General features: G+C 41.7%; 1 protein-coding gene across 8 annotated transcripts in view; it reads right to left on the bottom strand.

The window, feature by feature from the left end:
- The window catches only part of LOC138746479 (coiled-coil domain-containing protein 78-like), a 64,119-nt gene that overhangs the window by 4,393 nt on the left and 34,046 nt on the right, over positions 1 to 25,680 (bottom strand). For 5 of the 8 annotated variants that reach the window (XM_069904671.1, XM_069904670.1, XM_069904677.1 and 2 more), the window contains 10 exons: positions 21,403 to 21,582; positions 19,544 to 19,717; positions 12,875 to 12,939; positions 12,077 to 12,155; positions 8,744 to 8,869; positions 8,129 to 8,340; positions 6,721 to 6,895; positions 5,277 to 5,320; positions 3,180 to 3,261; positions 340 to 440 (listed from right to left, as the gene is read on the bottom strand). In XM_069904671.1, coding sequence (XP_069760772.1) covers positions 340 to 440; positions 3,180 to 3,261; positions 5,277 to 5,320; positions 6,721 to 6,895; positions 8,129 to 8,340; positions 8,744 to 8,869; positions 12,077 to 12,155; positions 12,875 to 12,939; positions 19,544 to 19,717; positions 21,403 to 21,582 — 1,238 coding nt within the window. Of the gene's footprint in view, positions 1 to 339; positions 441 to 534; positions 621 to 3,179; positions 3,262 to 5,276; positions 5,321 to 6,720; positions 6,896 to 8,128; positions 8,341 to 8,743; positions 8,870 to 12,076; positions 12,156 to 12,874; positions 12,940 to 19,543; positions 19,718 to 21,402; positions 21,583 to 25,680 lie in introns of those variants that run through there. The other 3 variants (XM_069904674.1, XM_069904672.1, XM_069904673.1) reach the window with 3 other exon arrangements.

Raw genomic sequence — 25,680 nt, forward strand, 5'->3', positions numbered from 1 at the left:
TTACAAACTCTATTTGTTCAAATAATCTTAGTCAATTTCGAGCATTGATATCTGTTTCAGATGTTATGCTTTGGAGGGTTACGTTTCTCGTCTTTTATTATAGTGAGTTATCATTCAGAGGGTAGGTAGGTAGGGACTCCAGATGAGGGGAATTTCTTCAGGTGCCTTTGAAGGCAAGCACAAAATCATTTTGTATATTATGTACTTGATAATAAAAGAACCTTAAACAGAATAAACAGAATTCCTGGACAAAGGTTGTTGGGGAATGTTGACAACAGTAAAGATAGCTTTGCAAGATACGCTCAGTGACATCTGCAAATGTTGTGTCGTCCGGCTTACCTGCTTAGGTGCTTGTCCACATATTCCTGCAGTTCAGCCAGCTGCTCCTCTGCAATAGTGACCCGGGAGTATAGCTGAGCACGCTCACGTTCCGATTCTTCCTGTCAATAAAATTCAGTGTTGAGCTGATAACTGTAGTCAAACTGTGTCACAGCATAATCGTAATATTCCCATTCAAAGATGTGCAAGTCTTACCTTGAGCAATGTTAGGTCATTTTTCATTAATATTCATTCATTATCTTCCTTTGTGTTTTTCTTTCACTTTTTTCATTTATTTTGTCCTGTGGTTTAATGTAAATGTTTGCCCTGTGATGCAGCTGCCAAACAATGCATTTTGTGACATTCAAGACCATTGATTCTGGGATATGAGCATCATCTAAGTGACCCCTGAATTAACTGGCTTACTAACTTACTTAAGAAGACAGTTAAGAGTCCACTACATTTGGAGTGAGGTACGAGCTGTATTTCTATCTTGAAGAACCAGATTTGTCGTGACGGAAATCTTGGTCGCCATTATCGATACTAGCTACTATTCCAGTTTTAGGGCCTGAATTTGAAATTCCCTCAATGCTTTGAAAGGATTTGAACTGTCTCTCGATCTGTAGTCTGACTCTCTGGATTGATTTAACCACTGTTCTGTGAAATTTTCACTGTTTCTGGAAGTGCAAACGCAGTGTATCGCAGGGATTCCTGGAATGTCAATTCTACAAAGAAAATTGAGGAGCATGAAACAGGAACTCAGTCAAGCAGACCCAGTGGAGGGAAATAAAACATTAATATTTCAAATATTGACTCTTCTATCAGTTATTCCTGTTGTTTCTTTATGCTCCAAATTGTAGCCTCTACAGCCTCTTCTATGTTCCCAAAATTTAAATTTCTTCACAACAGGGTAGAAGCCAACTCCGGCCATTTAAATCCGTGCCTCCCAAATTAACCTCAAACCCCAAACATTTTGAAGGGTGGGTGGAAACCAGAGCACCTGAGGAAAACCCACACAGACACGGGGAGAACATACAAACTCCTTGCAGGTCATGCCGTATTTGAACCCTGATCACTGGCACTGTCGTTGTGTTCTGCTAACCGTGCTGTCCAAAATTAAGGCTGGTCAAGGAGAATCTTCCTACAGAGCGGTGACCAGAATTGCACATAGTACTTTGGCTTTGCCTAACTAATGTTTTATATAGTTGTATCAGAATCCATAATCTCGAAAGAAAGCAATAACCTGTTACTCAGTATTTGCTCAGGTCTCACTGTTCATTATGCATACCCTAGCCTCATTAGCCATCCCGAGATCCATCACCTCATACATAGCAGGAATAAATTCCGTCCGTCATTGCCCTGGTCACATTATCAATGTTGTTTTGTACCTGAAACCTCTCCTTATGTCACCACTTTGACCAATTTTCATGACAACTAATTGCATCTCTTCCATTCATGTTCAGGTTGTTAGTAGCATGAGAGCATGGGAGCAGAATAGGCTATTCAGCCCATTGAGTCTGCCCCGCCATTTCATCATGAGGTGATCCATTTTCCCACTCAACCCCACTGCCCATCCTTCTCCCCATAGCCTTTGATGCCCCGGCTAATCAAGAATCTATCAATCTCTGCCTTAAATACACCCACTGACGTGATCTCCAAAACTACGGTAATGATGATGCAATTATATTTTTGCTTCCAGCAAAGTAGCCTGCAATGCAAATGTGCATGACGAATTAATTCCATGCCTTCAGTCCTTCCTGTAGGTCTTTGACATGGGCCTTTGCACAAGCTCCTTTTCTTTTTGTGTCTTTTTTCTACAGTTGGGGAGGCACAGTTGATGTCGTGCTGAGTGCAACATCTTTACAGCACCAGCGATCAGGGACCGGGGTTCGAATCCTGTGCTGTCTGTAGGGAGTTTGTACGTTCTCCCCGTGTCTGCGTGGGTTTTTTAAATTTAATCAGTATTATATTTATTAAAAAAACAGATTGATATTAGAGATAATCAAAGCTGTATTTTTAAAAAAACCATCTCTTTTTAGCATGACTGTAGTTTGGAAACACATTGGATTTTTTTTTGGACTGAGAGATTCCATCACTGTATAGAGCCCTGGAGCAGTTGTGGAACAGGGTAGCTAAAGGGTGCAGGTACATAGTTTCATGAAAGTGGTAACACAGACTAGACAGGTTGGTGAAGAAGAGGTTTGACACACTTGTTTTCATTGGTCAGGACATTGAGTATAGGAGCTGGAACATTATGTTACAACTATAGCAGACAGTGATGAGGCCACATTTGGGGAAATTGTATGCAGTTACCCAGCTATAGGGAAGGTATCATTAGTTGCAAAAAGTTCACAAGATTCCTTTTGGAACCGGTAGTCTGGATAAGCTGGACCTTTTCTTCTTGGAATGCAGGAGACAGGGGAAGGGAGGGTCAGGAACATCTTACAGAGATTTATGGAATCATGAGATAAGATTAATACTTTTTTTTTTCTAGAGTTATTAGAACCAGAGGGCAGAGATTTAAGGTGAGTGGGGAAATATTTGAACGATCACCCTTTTCACATGGAGGGTGTTTGGTGTGTTGAATCAAGCCGCCAGGGATAGAGGCAGGAACAATTGTAACATTAAAAAGACATTTAGGCAGGTATGTGGTTGGGAAGGGTTAGAGGGCTAAGGACCAAATACAGGCAAATGGGACTAGTTTGGGTAGACATCTTGGTCTCTTTCTCTGCTCTAAAACTCAGTAACTATTTGTAAACAAAAAAAATCTCAATTTGTCAGATGGTTGGATTTCCATTTTCAGAGATGACTATTGAATGCAGTGACATGAGACGGTCAAACAAATTCTACAAATTCCCGACCTGCATAGTAAACGTCAATTCTCTCAGCTGTTTCCTGAGCTCACCCCAGCTTTCATTATCAGCTTTGCCGCCCATTTCCAGCCTGAAAGAAGACATTGAAACAGTAAATAGAACTTGCAGATTTTATTAATAGCATCCACAAGGCTCTCGCATCAAAGGAGTGACTTGCACAAGCAATCCAATGGAATCCCACTCCCCTGCATACACCATGCCGATCTAAATTCTCTTTGGCTTTGAGTGTTTCACTTCATCTCCTTTTTTAAAAAAAAATCAACTGATGCCTGGCTTATTCATTACCTGGACTAAAATAGTCTAGACTCTGAAACCCTCAAAGAATTGTCTACCCTCTTCCCTTAATTTCCAAATTATAATTTGTCAATATTTTGTCAATTATCCTTTCTGAGAGCACAAAGGCTAAATTGTCTTGTCAATTTAATGCAAAAGCGTGTTATTGGAGGCACGCCAGTGTGGTTTATTGGAAAGAGTAAACGGTATCTATAAAGAGCAGGAGAAACCACAGTCAACAACTTCTCCCTATAAAGGCAGGGCTATTATTTTCAGAAAACTGCAATCAGTGGAGTTAAAAACACTGTAAACATGAAATTAATCGGCAATGCTAGAAACTGTACACAGGTCTGACAGTACATGCCGAAGGAGAAAAAAACAGAGTTATTGGAGTATTGCATGCAGTTTTGGTAACCTACCTTCAGGAAAGATAACAATAAGATTGAAAAAGTGCAGAGAAAATTTACAAGGATGTTGCCTGGACTTTAGAAGATGAGTTAAAGAGAAAGATTGACGAGGCTAAGACGTTATTCCCTGGAGCATCAAAATGAGGGTAGATATCCAAAATTATGAATATCCAGGGTAAAAGCAAGCAGGCTTTTAACAGTGAGGTTGAGACAAGAGGTAGAGGCAATGGATTAAGAGTGAATGGTGAAATGTTTAAGGGGAGCGTTAGGGGGAACTTCTTGACTAAGAGGGTGGTGAGAGAGTGGAACAAGCTGCCAGGTGAACTGTTTCAACACTTGAGAGAAATTTGGATAGATACATGGATGGGAGGGCTATGGAGGGCTATGATTCAGGTGCAGATTAATGGGACTAGGCAAAAATGGTTTTGTACAGACAAGATGGGCCAAAGGGCCTGTTACTGTGCTATGGTTCTACGTTTCATTGACATCAAACATTAATGCACTCCTCTCTCTCCACAAATGCTGCCTGACTTGTGTATTGCAGCATCTTCCAGTAACTGGAGTTATTAACTTTTTCAATCACTCCATAAAATCAATCTCATGTCAATGGTTAACAGTGCAGACAAGAAGCAGATTTAACACAGCAGCAAGCGATTCTCTCCATTCTGGCTGGATATAGCACTGTCACTGTACATAACCCATTAAACTCTATTACACAGAAACAAAACTGCTGGAGGATCTCAGCCAGTCACAAAGCAATGGTGTGTGAAAAGCAAAACTAGTTCATGCTTCAGATCGAAGACCCTTCATCAAAACAGAGATGGAGTCGAGACGACTGATGTTGTTGAGTTCTTCTAGCATTTCTGTTTTGGTTTCAGGTTCCAGCATCTGAAGTTTTATTTGCTTTCCAAACACTATTACACCTTGGCATTAACTGAGATAATCGACAAGTTCGTTTTTCCTCAACCCTTTCATTTTTCCCATTCCAGGCCATAATATTCAGATTTGACAAGAACTCCCTTGTAATGTCTGGATCTGTCGAAGCATTCAAACTAAATTCTGTTCTGCCCACAACTCCCATCCACTCCCCAGAGTCCTCGGTGAATCTTATGGGCCAAAGGATCTCGTTTGAACAAGGTTGAATCAAACCCCAAAAAACAACATAGAATAGTAAAAACTCTAACTTACCCTACACAATATGTAGATGCCTGTCATGACTTTGAATCTTTTCTGGGATGAATAAAGTAAGAAATAGTGGGCAATCATCAAATGTCACTCTAACGCATCTGCAAGCAGCTGTGTACAGAATCATTTGAGTCCACTACCTCTATTCTCTTAAAATGGAATCGTATGCTAAAAAAAATAACTAGAATGTCAGAAAGTTTGGAATTGGTGCAATACTCACACGAAGGAAGATGCAGCTTGTGCAGAGCTCCCAACCAGTCTTATCTAATAAAGAAACACATTGTAAATTAAATACAGTGCAACCCTTGGTATCCAGAATTCAAATACCCAGCAGCCTCAACCAATCGGCAAAAAATTTTTAAAGAAATAATAAATAAGAATAAAATAATAGGTAAAATATACGTAAATTGTAAATTGAATGTTCTCTGAATTAACACATAAACCTTTGCAAATATCCAGCCTGCGGAGGGCCTTGATCAGGCTTTGCTCATAGCAGCTATTTGAATAAAGTTGTGTGAATCAACAATGGTGTTGCCCAGGATGGAGAGCTGCTTGATGCCGCTCGCTGTTAAGGTGACTCTTTTCAAGTCTCTCCTTATCCGTGCTTAATAAGAGTCACTCTTGTCAGAGGCTTTACTGTAAACTTTGGGGAAAGGGGTTTAATTATCTATAATGTTATTGTTCGTCTTTCGGGTGGCTCTGTGGAAGTGGGGGGGAGGGGTGGGGAAGAAACCTGCAGATGCAGCGACGGTTAAATGTTTTCAAAGAATGTGACTGAAAATAAAGTAAAATGCTCTAAGGTCAAAATGTTGATGCAAGTGAAGTTTGTTCAGTGTAAGTACAGTATTTTTTTCTTTTGAACTATTCATTTTTAATCCAGGTGGATTAGTTAGGCAATGTAAGATGAGTCTCAAGGAACCAGAAAAAAAACACTATTAATCCCTATAGGTGCTGGATGCCAAGGGTTTTACTGTATATTGTATTGGATTACATTCCAAGCACTGTATTAAAGCCAGCAAAATGAGGTCCAAGGGTAAAGGGAATGCACCTACCCAGTGCCCAGATACGAACCAATCAGTTTGGAGATGACATCATTTAGAATCATGACAGAGGCCAATACCAGAAGACATCTGTTTAAGGTTAGTAAAGGAAAGTTTAGGGAAGATATCTAATGAAAGTTTTTTTTCCACTCAGAAAGAGATAGGTGCCTGGAATGCATTGCTGGGGGTGGTGGTGGATTCTGGTACAAGAGGGACTTTCAAAGGACCTGGATATAAGAAAATGGAGGGTTTAGGGTGTGAGGTAGGGAGTTAGATAGTTGTGGAGTAGGCTCACATGGGTCAGCACAACATCATGGGCTGAATGGCCTGTCTTGTGCTGTAATGTTCTATGTTTTCAGCCATGAAAATTCTCTTCACTGATACATTCATTCATAATGGCTACAAGGTCGTAATCACTTTTCTTGATGTCATCCTTGAACCAGCTCGCGAACAGTTATAGATACAACTGTTGGCCTCTGTAGAACATGGCAATAAGATCAGTGCAACTGGCATGATCTGAATTGCATGCTCAAACATACAAAATGTAGCTGAATGAAAAATAGAATTGGCTCCTGTTTTAAGTGCAAGACTTTCTTCCCTTTCTCATCTCTCCTGCCCTCTCACCTTCTCCTGAAGATCTCGGAGTTGAGTTTCGAGACGAGCCTTATTCTCACGCAACTGGTTCAGCTCCTGACTCTGACTGTTCAAGAGTTCACTGTCAGTGATTGCAAAAGTTATTTCAGAGGAGCCAGGATCCAAATCCTTGTTACCCCAGGATAAAATCTGTTCTCGCTGCATTCTGTGTCAAACCAAAAAGTGGACCCAGTTACAGGTATGATATTCTGCAGGAAAGCCTACCGTTCATCCAACCCAACTTAAAATATTATTTCTGCAATTTTCACTCCCTTCCAGTTCTTATATCATGGCCATGGTTAATTCTTTTCAGTAGCATAATATTTTGTAAAGCATATAAATGACTTGGAGAAGAGAGGAAGCAACAATTACATCAACCTCTGCCATCTTCCCAGAAAAATGGTAGCAAGTGCATTCAAACTATGAACATAAAATCATTCTGGGTGCACTTCTTGTGTGGGTAACACAATTGATTGATGGGGAAATAACCCTATCTATCTGCACTCTGTATTAGCAGTAAAATGCACCCAACTTAAATAATCCAATCAGTATGAGAGGACAATAAAAAAATGTCTGGAAGAGTAGGAAGAGTGAAAATTAGAACAGCACCATAACACAGAAATCAGTAGATTCAACCTTGTTAAAGAGGACAGCATCTTAAAGAGTCACCATGTAAGGGGAGATTCTTTTTCCCCATCTGTTTACATTTTTCGGCAGATTCACTACAAACAACTTTCCCAATTGTTTCCATCTGAGAGCAGATTCGATCAAAAATAGTATTCTTCACACCAGATGAAGCAGCAAGCTTGATCTTATCGGCCTTCATTTTCAAACATTTGCATGCTGTATATAAAGCTGCAGCGGTGAAGAGCGGCTTTGAGAAATCAAGATCTCCCTGCTGCGCTTCTGAAAGACTGGTTTCATATTCTCTCACCTTGAGACTGGGTCTAGGTTAGAATCTCAAACATGTTAATGACTGCAAGTTACTGTGGATGGTTGACTCCAGCCTCCATGACATAAAACAAAGCGTCCGCTGCCATCAGGAAGGAGGTCCAGGAGCCTAAGGACAATTGTCCTTGTGACACAAGGACAATTTCTTCCACACTGCCATCAGATTTCTGAATGGACAATGAACCACAGACACTACCTCACTTTATCCTATATTTGCACTATTTTATTTATTTTTAAATGTAATATTATGGCAGTATTTGCACTGGAATGCTTCTGCAAAACAACAAATTTCAGACGTGTTCATGACAATAAATTCTGATTCTCTTCAACAGAACAGAAAGCCAACTAAATGAATGTCTCTAAATTTGCCACACTATCACACATTAGCAGAGATGGCAGTTGAACCACTGCATTGTCACGACCAGAATTTGCCAAAATAATCTTTAACCTGTATGCGATCATGAGCTTTTCATGCTTCTTGAACACGCTCTGCATCCTTTTCTTGTAATTTCTGGCTGCCGTAGCCAACTGTTCTTCCCGTGATCTGTACGCAGCTCGCATATCCTCGAGCATGTTGTCCACAATCCTCTTCAGGTGAGGCTGGTCTGTTGAAGATGTAGTGCCGTCATTGCTAGGTTTCACTGAATTATCCACAAGGTCCTTGCACAGAATTGGGAATAACACCCAGTCAGTTGTCTTTCAACCATTTCGATATTTCCTCATAACATTGAATTTCAACCTGTTGGGTCTAAGCCAAATCACAGTGCAATTCCATTCCCCATTAGTTTTCCCCACAACCCACTTCTTAAATATTCCTATCAACTCCACTCTCCAGCAAATAAACTAACAACGTTCACATCTTTGGGGTGCGGGAGGGAAGCAGGGCACCTCTGGGAAACCCAGGCTGTCACAGCGAAAACAGGCACTCTTGACGCAGGCTGCTTTGGAGGTCAGGAATGAACCAAGCCCCAAGGCAGCAACTCCACTAGCTGTGTCACCGAGCAGCACCAGGAAATCTTGAAAGCTTGAATAACAGAATTGCGGTGTTCAATTAACTACTTACAGTAACGTCTTCAATGTAGTGGACAAGTCGCATGCGGTATTCTTCATTTAGTTCTTTCAAGCGGAGCTGAAGTTGAGAGTTTTCAGTTTCCACCTCTTTCAGTTGCCTCTGGGAACAGAGCAAGGCCTATTGGAGATCAGAAAGGTACAACCAAATGAACGAGATTTCTCAGTTTTAAATATAAATATAAAGCAGCCTTGATCTTCAAGAACCCCCAACTCCCAGGCTATGCTCTCTTCACTCTGCTGCCAACAGGAAGGAGGTACAGGATCCTGAAGACAAACACCCAACAGCTTCTTCCCCTCTGTCATAAGGTTTCTGAATGGACAATGGACAACAGACACCACCTCACTTATCTTCTTTTTGCACTTTTTTTTAATGTAATTTCGACAATGAGATAGACAACAGACTCGCCAAGGCAAATAGCGCCTTTGGAAGACTACACAAAAGAGTCTGGAAAAACAACCAACTGAAAAACCTCACAAAGATAAGCGTATACAGAGCCGTTGTCATACCCACACTCCTGTTCGGCTCCGAATCATGGGTCCTCTACCGGCATCACCTACGGCTCCTAGAACGCTTCCACCAGCGTTGTCTCCGCTCCATCCTCAACATCCATTGGAGCGCTTTCATCCCTAACGTCGAAGTACTCGAGATGGCAGAGGCCGACAGCATCGAATCCACGCTGCTGAAGATCCAGCTGCGCTGGGTGGGTCACGTCTCCAGAATGGAGGACCATCGCCTTCCCAAGATCATGTTATATGGCGAGCTCTCCACTGGCCACCGAGACAGAGGTGCACCAAAGAAGAGGTACAAGGACTGCCTAAAGAAATCTCTTGGTGCCTGCCACATTGACCACCGCCAGTGGGCTGATATCGCCTCAAACCGTGCATCTTGGCGCCTCACAGTTTGGCGGGCAGCAACCTCCTTTGAAGAAGACCGCAGAGCCCACCTCACTGACAAAAGACAAAGGAGGAAAAACCCAACCCCAACCAACCAATTTTCCGCTGCAACCGTGTCTGCCTGTCCCGCATCGGACTTGTCAGCCACAAACGAGCCTGCAGCTGACGTGAACTTTTTACCCCCTCCATAAATCTTCGTCCGCGAAGCCAAGCCAAAGAAGAAAGATAGTCACTTGGAATTAATATTTGCACCTGCCGCAAAGCAATGATTTCCATGACGTTCGTGACAATAAATTCTTATCCTGAAAATAAAACACAACCCAGTTGAGTTCTGTTCTCAGTTTGATGGGAACACAGAACACCAGAAGAAAGAAGCAGGCCAAGCCCTGCCATTCATTATGATAACGGCTGATCTATGTTGGCCTAAATTCTTCATTTGTCCCAGTTCCAAATCAACTCCTCGATCTTTCAAGTATTTAGCTACTTCTGCCTGGAATGCATCATATGATCTGGCCCCCACCACCCTCAGGGGCTGGGAATTCTCTCCAGCCTCTGAGGGAAGAAATTTACCAGAATGAATAACAGAACAAGTACAAGATAAAGAAACCATTTAACGCATCCTTCCTGCTCACAGCAAGGCCACATCTTTGCACACTCTACTGTAAGTCCAAGTTATGTTGTAAATTTGATGAAAATTCTGCTTCTATCATGCTTCCAGACCTTTCCCGTCCTCTCGGCAAGAATATTTTTCCATTCTACTCGTTACAACTATACCTCGTGATGTTGAACCCTTATGCTGCTGGAAATTGGTCCTTCCCATTTACTCTACGATTTAACACGTGTAGAATGAGGAGGCATTTGCTATTGCATCAAAAGCCATGGCATGGAAGTGCCATCTTTCCATGACTTTCAAATCATTTTCCAAAATGTAGATTCATTCAATATCACTGCCCTTCCACTCAGCTCTGGATCACCTAAACAACAAATACTTTCATCGACTACAGCCCAGCCTTCAACACCATTATTCCCTCAGTGCTGGTCAGCAAGCTCCAAATCCTGGGCCTCTCCACTCCCACCCCCACCCCGCAAATGGTTCCTTGACTTCCTCATTGGAAGACCACGGTCAATATGGATTGGAAACAATATTTCTTCCTCACTGACGATCAACACAGGTGCACCTCAAGGATGTGTTCTTAGCCATGACTGTGCGGCCAGGCACAATCCAAATGCTATAGCAAATTTGCCAATTATGCCATGATTGTCAGCAGAATCACAGGCGGAAATGAGGAAGCGTACAGGAGGGAGATGGATCGGCTGGCTGAGTGGTGTCACAACAACCACCTTGCACTCAACATTAACAAAATCAAGGAGACGATTGTGGACTTCAGGAGGAAATCTGAGGAACTTGAACCAGTCCTCACAGAGGGGTCAGTAGTGGAGAACTTCAAATTCCTGGGTGTCAACATCTCTGAGGATCTGCCCTGGAGCATCCATGTTGATCCAATCCCAAAGATTACATTTTGTGAGGAGTTTGAGGAGATTCGGTACGTCACCGAAGACTCGAAAACTTCTACAGTGTACCATGGAGAGCATTATGCCTGGTTGCATCACTACCTGTATGGAAGTGCCAACGTTTAGGACAGGAAAAAACTTTAGAGGGTTGTTAACTCGACCTGTGCCATCACGGGCACTGCACCTCACTCCACTCCATTGAGGGCATCGACAAGAGGGGATGTCTTAAGAAAGCAGCTTCTATCCTCAAGGACTCCGCCACCTAGGCCTTGGCCTCTTCACTCTGCTACCATCAGGAAAATGGTGCAGGAGCCTGAAGGCGAGCACCCAGCTGGACAAGGACAGCTTCATCCTCTTTGCCATCAGATTCTTGAATGAACAATGAACAACAGAGACTGCCTTACTTTGATTTTTTATTTTCTTGCTCTATTTTTATTTATTTTGTAATGTGATTGATGTAATTGTTTGTACTGTGATGCTGCCGTAAAACAATAAATTTGGTGGCATCTCTCCCAGCAGCACTGAGGCAGAGACCACAGTTGTATTAGAATGTACAGGAATGGGCCGATCAGCCCATCATGACCATGCCAATGTTTATGATGCACCCTGTCTCCTACCACATTAGCTCACCTCATCACTGGCAACTACATGGGTCAGGAGGTGGCAAGGTCAACATGTTACCATCCTGTCAGAAAAGCAATTGGTTTTACTGAGCTTATAATCCGTTTCTACATTCAAAAGCAACTCATTTTGTACTTATCCACAAGTGGAAAAATCTCCTCTGCAAAAACCATACAACACAAACCATTTAAAAGTGTACAAGTTCACGAAATGCCCGAATATCGATCACATCGCTCACTGAGATGCCCATGGAGTAGATGGAAATAAAAAAGGATTTGTTAACTCTTCAGTGACTCACCACTGTCTGCTCTGCCAGTTCGTGCTGCGTATTTCGAATAGCTCTTTTGGCCTCTTGAAGTTCTTTGCCCGTCTTTACACTAAAGCAGATGTCACAGTTAGAAGTTAAGTTCATCACACCGTCCATTAAAGGCTTGCAGGCAATTATACCGCAACTAACTAAATCTCCTTATTGGCCAGTCTCACGAGTAGATATCAACCTTACAGGCAAGCATAGTCTGATAATGAAGGAGTCACACAATAATAGACAGAAAACAATGTTAAAGTCCTCCCTCCCCCCCCCCCCCCACCCACCATCTCCTCAAACCATATTTAGTTTATTGATACACTGCTCACTATCTACACCAAGGCATAGATCACAGATTCCCTGATCAGGTGGAGGTCACTGAATCTCGACCTTGGCAGAAACCAGAGAGATCTAAAACCCCGAGTAGTGGGGATTGGTAGATGCCCATTAAGTGAATTTTCTGGTTGCTTGAGATCGGGTGTTGCATGGTTAGCAAACTAATTGCTAGGGGGTGCCAATTAAGAAATTTAATTACCTATTTATAATCTGATTTTTTTTTGGCCAGTTGCTTGAATTCCAGATAACAGGGATTATACTGTAGTGCACTTCCAGGCGGAGATGTCAAGAGAAAATAAAAACAACACAAATCCCACATATTTCCAATGTGAGGGATCTCCAAACTTGGGAAGATTAAATGCTTGGTGTAAATAACAGCAGACTATCAACCAATATCATTAATGAACTATGTATACAGACTATCTCATCTCATCTCACCATTGGTGACACACTTACATTTGTTCTTCCATTGCATTTTGCTGTTTCTCTTGATCTTTCATCTGATCCTGGTCACCTAACAACTAAGGTAAAACCATCAGTCTTCAGCACCACGCCACACCTCAAAATATATTCTCAAAGTAGTTTGTGTGAAATTGATAAGGCTGTTGCAACATCCGTTTGAAACAATGAGAATGCGCAAGTCAAACAAAGCCAGATTCCAAAGGTAATTTACACTGTACCTTATGCTGAATATAATATATTTTCACAGTCACTTTTTTCCAAACTCCCTTCACTTTTCACACCATCATATTGACCTGTTTGTACCAAGTATGCCAGGCATTGTTAGCACGGCGGTTAGCGCGATGCAGTTACAGCGCCAGCGACCCGAGTTTGAATCTGCCGTTTTTTTGTGAGGAGTTTGTACATTCTCCCCGTGACCAGCATAGGTGCTCCAATTTCCTCCCACTGATCAAAACTTGGTAGGCTAATTTGGTGTAATTGGGCCGGAAGGGCCTTCCATCATACTCAATTATTAAATTTTAAACAAGCACATTTTAAAACTTATTTCGCCCCTCAGGATCAGGTTGCCAGTGATAATTTAAGGTTCCTCTGAGGCAGTACAAGATTATCGCTACGTGCCAACAATTTCCTTCACTTCTGGGTCGCCCATAATGTCTCTCATGCAGCTAAGTGACTTAAATATTTCTGGATTTGTTAACATCTTCTCAATTTCTGTTTGTTTTTTTTTATTGGTGAAGAGGATACTAATATGTGCTAATTTCTTGACGAATCGTGGCACTTGAAAGGGTCATGCAAAGCCAATTTTCCCTGAGCTTGAGAGGGAACTGCCCCACGGTGAGCTTTGATGACAGTGTATCTTATTCCACACAAGTCTGACGACAGCTTGAAGGATAAAGCCTTTCGTTTACCTCCTTTACTCAATATGACTTTAAATTCAGAAAGGTTTTATGATTGATCGTTAAGAATATTAAACCAGACGAGCACAGATACTGTACATTTGCAATGAAAAAGGCCGAGTGGTTTGTGCAGCATCTGTGGAGAGGGACAAAATTTAAGTTTCCGAGTGATGAGTTCTGATGAAATGTCAATGGCTTCAAATGTTATCTGATTCTGCCTCCGTTGATGTTGTTAAGTCAGCTCCAGCTTTTCATGTTTTTATAATGTGAACATATAAAAGCTGCAGTCTATAATCATTATTCAAATGGTTTGCTTTCTTTTAAATCTATTCTGATTTCATCTGGAAACAAGTTGCTATTCTGTATGTCTATTGGAGCAAGCTTCTACTTATGCACTGTGGGAAGACAAGTGTCCTATCTGGTTGCATCACAGCCTGGTTTGGAAGTTCGACTGCCCTGGAATGCAGAAGGCAGCAAACATAGCCACGTTTATCACAGGCTCTGACCTCCCATCCTCTTCAGACATCCACGTGCGGTGCTGCCTTCAGAAGCCAGCCAACATCATAAAGGACCTCCACCGGCCTGGTCACAACCTCTCGTCACTGAAGGTGCAGAAGCCTGAGAACCAGCACATCTATGTTCAAGGACAGTTTCTTTCCAGTAGCTATCAGTCTCTTGAACCTCCCCTTGGTACACCAACTAGGACTGTTCTAGCATCACAGAGCGGTAAGGTTTGTGTAGCAGTTCACGCAATGCTGTTACGGCACCAGCGGCCAGGGTTTGAATCCGGTACTGTCTGTAAGGATTTTATACGTTCAACCCACATCTGCCTGGGTTTCCTTCGGGTGCTCCAGTTTCATCGTATCCTTCAAAATGTACAACTGGGTGGAATGGGTGGCATGGGCTCATGTGCCAAAAGGACCTGTTACTTAAATTTAAATTTAAGTCACAAAAGGACTGTTTGCATGATAGAAGTGACTTCTTTTGCAATATAGTTACGATGAATATTTATATCTAACTTATCTCCTTTCAATTAATTAAATTAGTTCACTATTATAGTTTTTTCTTTCCCAGTACCTGTATGTCTGCAGCAAGAATTTCCACGCATAAGTACATTGTACAATGTGTATGACAATAACTCATCAACTAGTCAACCTTAAAGTGAAATGGTCACATTTTAACACAAGAATTCATGCAAAGGCAGCTGTGGATGAAGTAAAATTATGCATTTTAACACATTTCAAATAACACTTAAATTTCTCTCAATCATTGCACGCTCATATTCAGTAACCTCTTCAGTCTTCATGTTCCGTAGATGTGAAGGCAAACTGATTAACATCATTGTTAGACAACTAACTAAAATACAACTGATTGGCTGAGAACATTTATGGTCAAACACAACTGCAGAAATTTTCAAAATCTTCAGTGGAATCCTATAGCATCTTCATCTTAGAACGGAGAGTTCACCAAGGTGTGACATTTGTAATTTTGACTGAAACTGTTAAGTTGCTACAAACTGACTATTGTTTCATTACAATTATAACTATGAATAGCTCTGCTCTCTGCATTATAAAAGGCCTCTTGAGGCACTGAAGATGAAATAAAGATTTACTGGAATGGTACCAGAACTATCAGGAAAGATTGAACAGGCTGGGGAACTCACTATTCTCTCAAAAGAGTAGTCTGGTGTCCACAAAGTTTACCCGATGGTATTTGTTAAAACTTTTAATTGGGCAGTGTGGTTAGCGCAACTATTGCAGGGTTCTAATCTGGTGCTGTCTGTAATGAATTTGTACATTCTCCTCGTGTCTGGGTGGGTTTCTGCCGAGCACTCCAGTTTCCTCCCGTCGTTCAAAATGTATGGGGTTGTAACTTATTTGGGCACAGGAACATGGGCCGAAAGGGCCCGTAATAAATGTCTAAATTTAATGTATATGGTGTATTTGTGGAAGATAGAAAATATGAGGGAGAAAAGGTTTAGACATGTTTAGATAGCAGTTAATGCAGCTGCCTCACAGCTGGAGAACCTAGTGGCCAATTTACCAAGCACTTCACATACTTTAGGGATGTGAGAGGAAACCAGTGTACTCAGATGGGGGAGGAGATGGGCTTGACTGGCCTTAGGGAGAACATGGAAATTCCACACAGATAGCACCCAAGATGAGAATTGAACCCAGATCTCTGGGTGCTGGGAGGCAGTGGTTCTACAACCACTCTGGCTCAACGTCAAGTCCCCACCTTTTTTCCCATGATTCCCTTTGTATCCATAAACTCCTTTCTCGGATATACTCAGCTAGTTTCCATCTCCTCTTCTCTGTAGCTGAGAATTCCACAGTGCACTGCCTCTGAGTGAAGAGAGTTATCTTGATCCCAACCCTAAATACCCCATCTCTTAAGACAGTGACCATTGGTTCTGGATTCCAGCTGCAGACAGTGGAAGCATATTCTCTGCATCCAATCTGTCAGAATTGTTTTAGTGAGCAAACCTCTTGTTCATCAAAACTCTGGAGGACTCAGTCTCCCTTCACACTACAATCATGACCTCTCAGGAATCCATCTGGAAAAACTTCTGTGCACTCCTTCGATGGCAAAATCATCAATACTCCAGGTATGACTTTTTTAAGGCTCTCTATAATTGTCATGCAACAACATAGTCCTGTATTCAATATCTCTCTCAATGAAAGCCAACATAAAATTTGCATTCTTACATGTTTGCTGCATGTACGTATTTCCTGGGATACATCAACACTTCCCAATCTATCACCTCTTAAACAATTCTCCAACTTTCCACTTTTCATGCCACATTCATCCATGTTTCACTGCGATTGCCAGTCCTAGAGGGGATTAGAGGAATTCTTCTCTCCCAGAGGGTGATTGAAATCTTGTATACAGGGAGAACACTCACAACCCTGGATAGGAATCCCACTCACTCAACTTGTCTGAATTGCCTTGAAAGCCTGCTTCCTCTTCACAGCCCACCATCCCACTTACCTTGGTGGCATTTCTACCGTGCATAACATTGGTCTTTGTGCAATGAATTCAGAAAGATTGAGACACGGGAAAGTGCATGCATGTGTTATAAGCTGTTTTTCAGGTGTGAAGAAAAGTAATTAAATAGTTGCAGTACCGGGTGTCCATGTTCAGCAGCCCAGACCTCAAGAGTTAACATAGAACAGGGGTGTCAAACTCAAATTCACAGAGGGCCAAAATTAAAAACTTGGGCTAAGTCGTGGGCCAAACTAAATATTTATTGAAAATTTTCAACAACATCTGCATGTTTTCTCTTCTTTCAACATATGTAATGTTAAACTTTTTCTTATTAAAATAAATGTTAAATAATAGTTTTGGTTAAACTCTTTCCAGAAGAAACATTAACAAATGAGAAATAAAATATTCAATAAATAATATTTCTCTATAGCCTTTAAGCTCCTTTTAAATGTTTTTTTTTCACAAGCCAACAAGTCAAAAAAATAACAACTTGCTTCAATGACAAACAGGTTTGTCTTTTAAAATGATCAACATATAGTCTGTCTCCCACCTGTCTTGAAAGGTCCTGTTTTCTGTCTTTCGTTTGACCATTTTTTGTAAGGGGTTTATTACACGTGAGTTACGCGACAGGTTGCAGATGCTAATGAAAGTAAACAGAGGAGGTGGGGGCGATTAGTGGGCTGACGCCAATGCATTTGCAAAGCATTCTGGGATTTGTAGTATTAGCTGTGCATGCGCTACACTGGCGCGGCGGCCAGCGGGCCAGCTCTAATACATATTTGATATGATTTTGCAGGCCAAATATAATTATATCACGGGCCAAATTTGGCCCGCGGGCCTGAGTTTGACATGTGTGTTGTAGACCTCTATTAAGTCACTTCTCATCCTTCTTCGCTTCAAAGAGAAAAGTCCCAGCTCTGCTAACCTTGTCTCATAAGTCTTGTTTTCCAATCCAGGCAACATCCCCTCTCCATAGCTTCCACATCCTTCCTTTCATGAGGTGTCCTGAATTGAACACAATTCTCTATTGAGTAGTGGGCAGCAAACTGGTGCAGGGCAACAGAGAGGAAGAACAACCAAGCAGAAGCCTGGGAGAGGACCCTAGACAGCAGCAGTCCAGCATAGGGCTTAGCCTCACACCAGACCACAAGCTGCAGGGGACTGGCTTTTGGGAACCAGCAAACAGGACCATGATTGTCTCACATTAGAACCTGTTTTAGAGGGGACTGCAAGAATTATTTTCTCCCAGTGAGTAATTGAAATCTGGAATGCAGACAGAACACTCACAACACTAGACAAGAATCATCAAGGCATAGTAAGCCTCAGACCTAATGTTGATAATTGGAATTGATAGCTTGCATAGACAATGATGGGCCAAAAGGCCTGTTTCTGAATTTTTTAAATCTTAAATTTAGACATGCAGCACTGCAACAGGCCATTTGGACCCATGAGCCCATGCCACCCAATTAACCTACAACCTGGGTACGTTTTGAACCGAGGAAACCAAAGCCTCTAGGGAAAATCCACGCAGACACGGGGAGAATGTACAAACTCTTTACAGACATCGAGAGATTTAAACCCCAGTCCCAATCGCTAGCGCTGTAAAGGCATTGCGCTAACTGTTACGCCAACTCTGTCGCCCATTCTGTGCTGCGTGGCTCTGTAACCCTTACATCTTTGAAGATCTAAGCATAGATTCTTTGCAAAAAGAAAGGCTGCAAATGCCAATACAGTAAAACCCCTGATATCGGGAATTCAAGCAACCGGCAAAAAATTTTTTAAATTTAAATGAATGAGTAAAATAATAGGTAAAATATATGTGTTTAAAATTGTAAAAGTAAATGGTGAAGATGGGAGCAAATATTCAGCCAGCACAGTGCCTTGGTCATCCTTTGCTTGTAACAGCTGTTTGATACAGTTGTGTGAAACAGAAATGGTGTCGCCCAGGATGAAGAGCTGGTTGATGCCGCTCGCCGTTGGGGTGACTCTCTTAAAGTGTCTCCTTATATCCCTGCTTAGTAAGAGTCACCCCAGTCAGAGGCTTTATCTGTGAACTTGGAGAGGGAGTTAATTATCTATAATCTTATTGTTCGTCTTTCGGGCGGCTTCGTGGAGGGAGAGGAATCTGCAGACGCAGCAATGGTTAAATGTTTTTAAAAAATGCAACTGAAAAGAAAGTAAAATGCTTTAAGGTTTATATATTCATGCAAGTGAAGTTTGTTCAGTGTAAGTAAAGTATAGTATTTTTGTCTTTTAAATTGTTTATTTTTAGTGAAGGTGTATAAGTTAGGCTTTGTAAGAGGAAGTCTCAAGCCACTGGAAAATGCACCTATATGGCATCTACCAATACCTATAGGTGTCAGATACCAGTGGTTTTATTGTATACAATGAGTTCCACTCCCCCCCCCCCCACCCTCCCCACCACAGAAGCTTGTGGTATTTGTGCAGTCTTTATATCTGAGTGGATATCACAGTTTGGCGGGCAGCAACCTCCTTTGAAGAAGACCGCAGAGCCTACCTCACTGACAAAAGGCAAAGGAGGAAAAACCCAACACCCATCCCCAACCAACCAATTTTCCCCTGCAACCGCTGCAATTGTGTCTGCCTGTCCCGCATCGGACTTGTCAGCCACAAACGAGTCTGCAGCTGACGTGGACTTTTTACCCCCTCCATAAATCTTCGTCCGCGAAGCCAAGCCAAAGATATCTGAGTGGAAGAATGAGTGGGCAAGGGCATCCTAATGAGTACAATATAAGCACGTTCTGACCAAAGAAGTTACCTTCACCTTCTGGCTGCTGAGCCTGGCCACAAGATCTTTCACTCGGCTTAGGTCCCTGGCAGCTTCGTCATAAATGGCTCTTGATTTCGCATACTCGTCCTGTTCCCTGAGCAGGGAATTCCTGGAATTGGCCAACTTCAGGAGTTCCATGCTCAGCTCAGCATTTTTTGCAACCTATTACAAAATAAAGACATTGTTCATGATCAGCTCCATCTATCAAAACCTCCTGGAGTGAAAAACAATGGTAATTTTTAATGGTATCTTCTCCAGAATAAAAATGAACATTTCAAATTTAAATTATACTCTATCTCCCTCCCCTTCATCAACGTGGTCTTCCATGATCAATGTCTGAAGAGGGTGTGTAAAATCATTCAGGACCCCCTCCACCCTGCACACAGCATCTTTCAGCTGCTCCCTTCAAGGAAGAGATACAGGAGTATCAGAGCCATCGCCACCAGGCTGAGGAACAGCTTCTTCCCATGGGCAGTGAGAATGTTGAACGACCAAAGGAACTGCTCAGTCACCCTTTGAGACTCTCATATCCATGAAACAGTGTTTATTTATTTATCTGTATAGATGAACTACTTGTCCTTCATATGTTTGTTACGCCTGGTTGTGCGTTTGCGTGTTTTGCACTGAAGACTGAAGAACACTGTTTCTTCAGATTGTACTTGCACAATCAGATGAAAATAAACTTGACTTACTAAAGTTTTTTTTTAAACAGCCCTGTATCTGATATTTAAATTACAATTTCAAATTTCAATTGTTCTTCCTTAAACTTTTCTTCCTGTTTAATAATTGGTTTTTAAAACTTTAATTGGCTTTATATACTTTTCTGATATTTTAGAAGTTTTGTTGTCCTTTTAAGCACTTTACTTCATGTACAAAACCTTTCAAAAAACTTTACCATTAAACTTTTCATCACATCTGCTATTTACAGGAGAAGTCCAAAAGTCCGATGCCAGAAATCCGGTCCACCCGAGAATCTGGATTTTTGAAAAACTCAATCGTTTCAAATTTAGCTGGCTTTTGTGCACGATCGTTCATGCTTGTTGACTTTATTTTTTTTGATTAATGATTCATGATTTCTTCTTCATTCCTCCTTAACTTGGAATTTTTAAAGTACTGCCCGAGAATTGGGAAAATCCGGACCAGCCCAATCCCCGAGCAGTCCGGATTTTCAGACTTATACTGCCGTAATTTTTTGTAAATTTCCGTATCTCCACGCTTTTAGATTTTAGGTTCACAAACGCTTAGGATCAACATCAGGGACTGCTTCAGACTTGGATGGGATAGCCTCTAGCAACGGGGGGGAAATAAATCATCCAAGACAGAGGCTATTTTTTCCAAAAGATAAACTAATTACAATGGAAAAGAAAAAAGAAAATTGTCTGAGACAATCCTTCTTAGTATCACTATTTTCTGGTAAATGAAAATCATTTATTTTTTTTAAGCATAGAACTTGTGTGATGTTTCTGTTCTGAAGTGTTACCTGACCTTTCAGGAGTGGCTGTCCACACAGGAACGACCAAAACTCCAAATACCCGTATCACACTGTGAGTTTAGACAGAGTGCGGTATTTAAGGAGGCTGGACGTTCTTTTCGTTGGCCCGTTGGATCCATGAAAATAACTTGGGGTTGAGGAGGTAAAATGTCAGAATGGGAATGAGTCCTTATTCCCATTCTGATCTTTTTATTCAGACTGTGTTCTGGGAAATTGGGAATAATTTCCTGGAATGCAGCTGTTGTGTTAAAAAAACATAAATGTTAAGAGTGTTTTTCTCAGCTGACAAAAATCTGCTCAAACTGGGTACTTCAGACACAGTGCTTAGGCTTTTTTACTCATTAAGTTCCATCACCTCATTTTCATGCTGTTTACTTAGCACCATATAATTGCTCTTCAGGACAATGTATTCATCAGCCAGCTCCTGATGATTTTTCTCCAGCGCCTTCAGACGATTCCTAGCCATCTCATATTCGTTGGCACATTTGTTCTTCTGCCCATCTAGCTCCAATGTTCTGTTTTCAAGAAGTAAAATCTGCAAAGAGGCAACATCAGCATTGATGACCCTGGAGTAAGGACAAATACACCCTGCAAAATACCTTCTCAGAGTCTTGTGAATTCCACGGCTTCTGGGCGTTACTGTTTAACTTCTAATCTGTGGCAGAAATCATAGGCTTCTAGGTAAAATTGGCAAAGACAGGAATATGGAACATTACAATTTATGCCATTTCCAGCACTGGCATCCTTTTGTTTTCTAACCATCCACCCCATCCTGTATGACTCAGGAGATACAGGAGCCTGAACACGAACACCTAGTGGCTCAAGGACAACTTTGTCCACTCTGCCAACTGATTTCTGAATGGTCAATGAACCGCAGACTTTCTCTTACTTCCCGTGCTAAATTATTTAATTTTATAGCTGTAAAATAATGAATCTTGACAATAAATTGTCAAATGGCAGAGGTGAGTGGGTGAACACTTAGGGAAGATGTCAGAGGTAAGTTGTTTTTTTCCACCACACAGATTGATGGGTGCCTGGCATGCATTGGAGGGGAGGTGGTGGAGGCTGGTACCATAGAGATGTTCAAAAGGCTCATAGCAAGGCACGTGGATATTAGAACACTAGAGAGTTATAGGTCTAGATCAGTGGTTTTCAACCTTTTTCTTTCCACTCATATACCACTTTAAGTTTTCCCTCTGTCATCGGTGCTCTGTGATTAGTAAGGGATTGCTTAAGGTGGTATGTGGGTGGAAAGAAAAAGGTTGAAAACCACTGTTTTAATCATCTCTAATTGACTCGTTATGTGCAAAGTTTCATAACTCCAAAAAAAAAATGGGCCAATGACAATTTTTCTCAAGCAAAATATTTCAGTAACAATTGGGCTGAGAGCAGTGATTCTCAACCTTCCCTTCCCACTCACAATCCCTTACCAATCACAGAGCACCGATAGCATAGGGCTTAATTAAAGTGGTATGTGAGGGGAAAGAAAAAGGTTGAGAACCACTGGGCTCGAGTTGTAGGTGTAAGATGGGTTAGCACAACATCGTGGGACAAAGGGCCTGTTCGTTGCTGTAATGTTCCATGTTCTTATCTCTGATTTACACATATGCAAGCATATTCTCCAAAACATTTTAAAGAGCTCAAAGAGGTTGTGTAACCATATAAATATTTCAAATAAGGAGTGCTGGCACCACCTGATTATTGGTGAAGCAACAAGACCTGAACCTGGTAAAGAAAGGAAGATGTATTAATTAATGCTTTTTATGACAAGATGTCTTGTGGAACTTCACAATAAATGTCGTCCATTTTGAGGTATAGTGTAGGAAACATAGCAGCCAATTTACGAATCTTTCACAATCATCAATATTATAATTGCCAATCTAAATAATTGCAAGGCTTTAGCAAAGATCAGGGGTTTGAGTTCGTACTTCTAAGGTTTTACCTGTCTGTGATGTTGAGAAAGGGGTAAATATTGGCATGGCCATCAGAGGTAATTCACTGCTATCATCGACAAAATAATACCAATGTCAACTGACCCATCTGAGATAGTAGCAACTCATCCAAAAGGCATTACCTGCACATCTGCCCTGGACCCCTCCACCACCACGCGCAACAAGGACAAGATTCCTCTTGTCCTCACCTACTGCCCCACCAGCCTCTGCAACCAACACATTCTCCTTCCCCATTTCCACCACCTACTACATGATCACGCCACTAGACACATATTCCCTTGCTGACATAAGTGTCCATGGTCTCGTGCACTGCCAGATTGAGACCACCCATCAAATGGAGGAACAACACTTCATCTTCCAACTGGGCAACCTCCAACCGGATAGCATTAATGTTGATTTCTCTGGTTTTATTTTTAAAAACCCATCCCCTTCTTCCTCCATCATCTCTCCATTCCCTGTCTCCGTACAGACAGGATAAATTCTACCCATTCATCCAATTAACTCCTTTTGTTGGTCTGGATTCCTCCCCGTTGTTTCTGGTCTATCCGGCTTCTGCGTTTTCTGATTTTTCCTTGAAGAAGGGCTCAGGCCCGAAATGTCGGCGATATCTCTTGGTCATCTACAGATGATGGAAAGACCGGTTGAGTTCCTCCAGCGTTTCTACAATCACAGCGTCTGCAGCCTATCATGTTGTTTTGCACCTGAAGGTGGGTAATATTCACTCAATACTTCACTGTGGCCAAGACTCCGAAGGTGAAGTTGAACCCACAAAGAGCAAGCATCAAGAGTGCTAACAACAGTCAGTGCTGAGACCAAGATAGCTGGGATAAAAATTCCTTCGCTATAATTCAGAATGGCATTTGGATAACGCAGTCTGTTTTGGATATGTTCTTCAAAGGAATTCAAGTTAAACAATGCCTTTCACTTGTTTATCTATTCATCTCAGTCACGTTGGCTGCTGTACAGTCATACCCATTAGCCGCCATCTGTGTTTGGCTCTGGGAACAAACTGATGGTTTTTTTTCCTTTTTCTCGATATTCTCCAGCCGATTGAATCCACTTAATCACCAGGAATCCAATTCTTTTGATGCATTATCCCTTTCACCAACTGAACACACGCCATACATGAATTCTTAACTGTGGAAATACCATCAATGCTTAACACTGATGGAAAATAAAGGTGTTATTTTCAGCCAAATTAGCAGCAGTGATTGATGGTGAAAAAAGCGAGCCTCAAATCAAGAGTGATCCAAATCAACAGAAGTAATGCGAGGTCTCCGTGTCAATGGCTCCACTATTAGTTGCTATGCAACCTAATAACGTCACAGAGAACGTTACCTTCTGCAGACTGTAAGACAGGAGATTAAGGTCTTTTATAAGGCCAAGAGACCGCACAGCTTTCGTGAAAGAAAGAAAACTATCTTGCAGGGTGGGAATCTGAAATAAAGCCGATAGAGGCCAAAAGTGCCAGCAAGCCTGACACACCCCTCATCAATCTCTCAACTCGGCTTCAAAAATCCATCTCAACCAGGAAAACCTGGAAAGGCAGCCAACATATTGAAGGACTCGTCACAAATCCAAATAACTCTCTCCTCCCTCCTCCCACCGGGAAGAAGGCTCATCAACGGGAAAACGTGCTGAAAGAATTACTTCTCCACGTCCACTGGGGTCCTGAATGAACATTGCAATAGTTCAATCAAGCTGCCCTTTCTCAGGACTGACCAATCTTTCTTTTAGTTAAAACTCATAAATTGTGCTCTTCCCCAGCTGTATAAATGTTAGTGATGACCCGCAGAAGAACCTTTCTCTCTGTATCAGGTGTGATGTGATAAATAAACTTAAAACATCCCTTCTAGGAAAGAAAGATTAAGAAGCCTATGTATAAATAAATTTCATCGCTAAGTCTTCAACCCCTTATCCTGCAAACTTGCACCCACATTTTGGCATCTCCAGATTGGGGTGAACATAACATTCAGAAGCAGAGAGGCCATTCAATCCCTCATGCCTGCTCCACTATTCATGGCTCCTCTTTAACCCCAGCACCACATGCCTCTCTCGTGCACTGCCAGACTGAGACCACCTGCATAATAGAGGAGCAACACCTCATCTTCCATCTGAGCGCCCTCCAACCAAAATACATTAATAATGACCTCCAGTTTCCGTTAAACCAACCCCCCACCCCCCGGCCCCCAATCTTCATCCCCCCAGCTCTGTCTCTCTCACTTTCTCTCTCCTGCTCTTCCATTTTCCCACTTTTTTCTTTCACGGAGCCAAAATCAATTCTCACCTTTCCTGTTAGGTCTGGACTCCTCCCCCTCCCATTTTCCCCCCTTAATCTCTAGTCAATAATTCTGATGCCTGCCTGATTTTTGCTTATACCTTGAAGAAGGGCTAAATCCTGTACACAGTGTGACAGTAAATGGATATATATCAAAGCAATTTAACCTAAGCAGATCAACAAGGCAGGGAAGTCCACTATCTCCCTCACTGTTCGCGATAGCTATAGAACCACTAGCAGAACTGATAAGAACAGAAAATAAAATGAGGGATAAAAATAAAAGAGAAGGAATATAAAATCAGTCTATTTGCAGATGATGTTATAATATACTTAACAGAACCAGAAATATCAATAAAAGAATTACATAGGAAATTGAAGGAATATGGAGATGTATCGGGGTACA

Source organism: Narcine bancroftii, chromosome 12 (assembly GCF_036971445.1).
Source record: "Narcine bancroftii isolate sNarBan1 chromosome 12, sNarBan1.hap1, whole genome shotgun sequence".
In the NCBI taxonomy this organism is placed as follows: Eukaryota; Metazoa; Chordata; class Chondrichthyes; order Torpediniformes; family Narcinidae; genus Narcine; species Narcine bancroftii.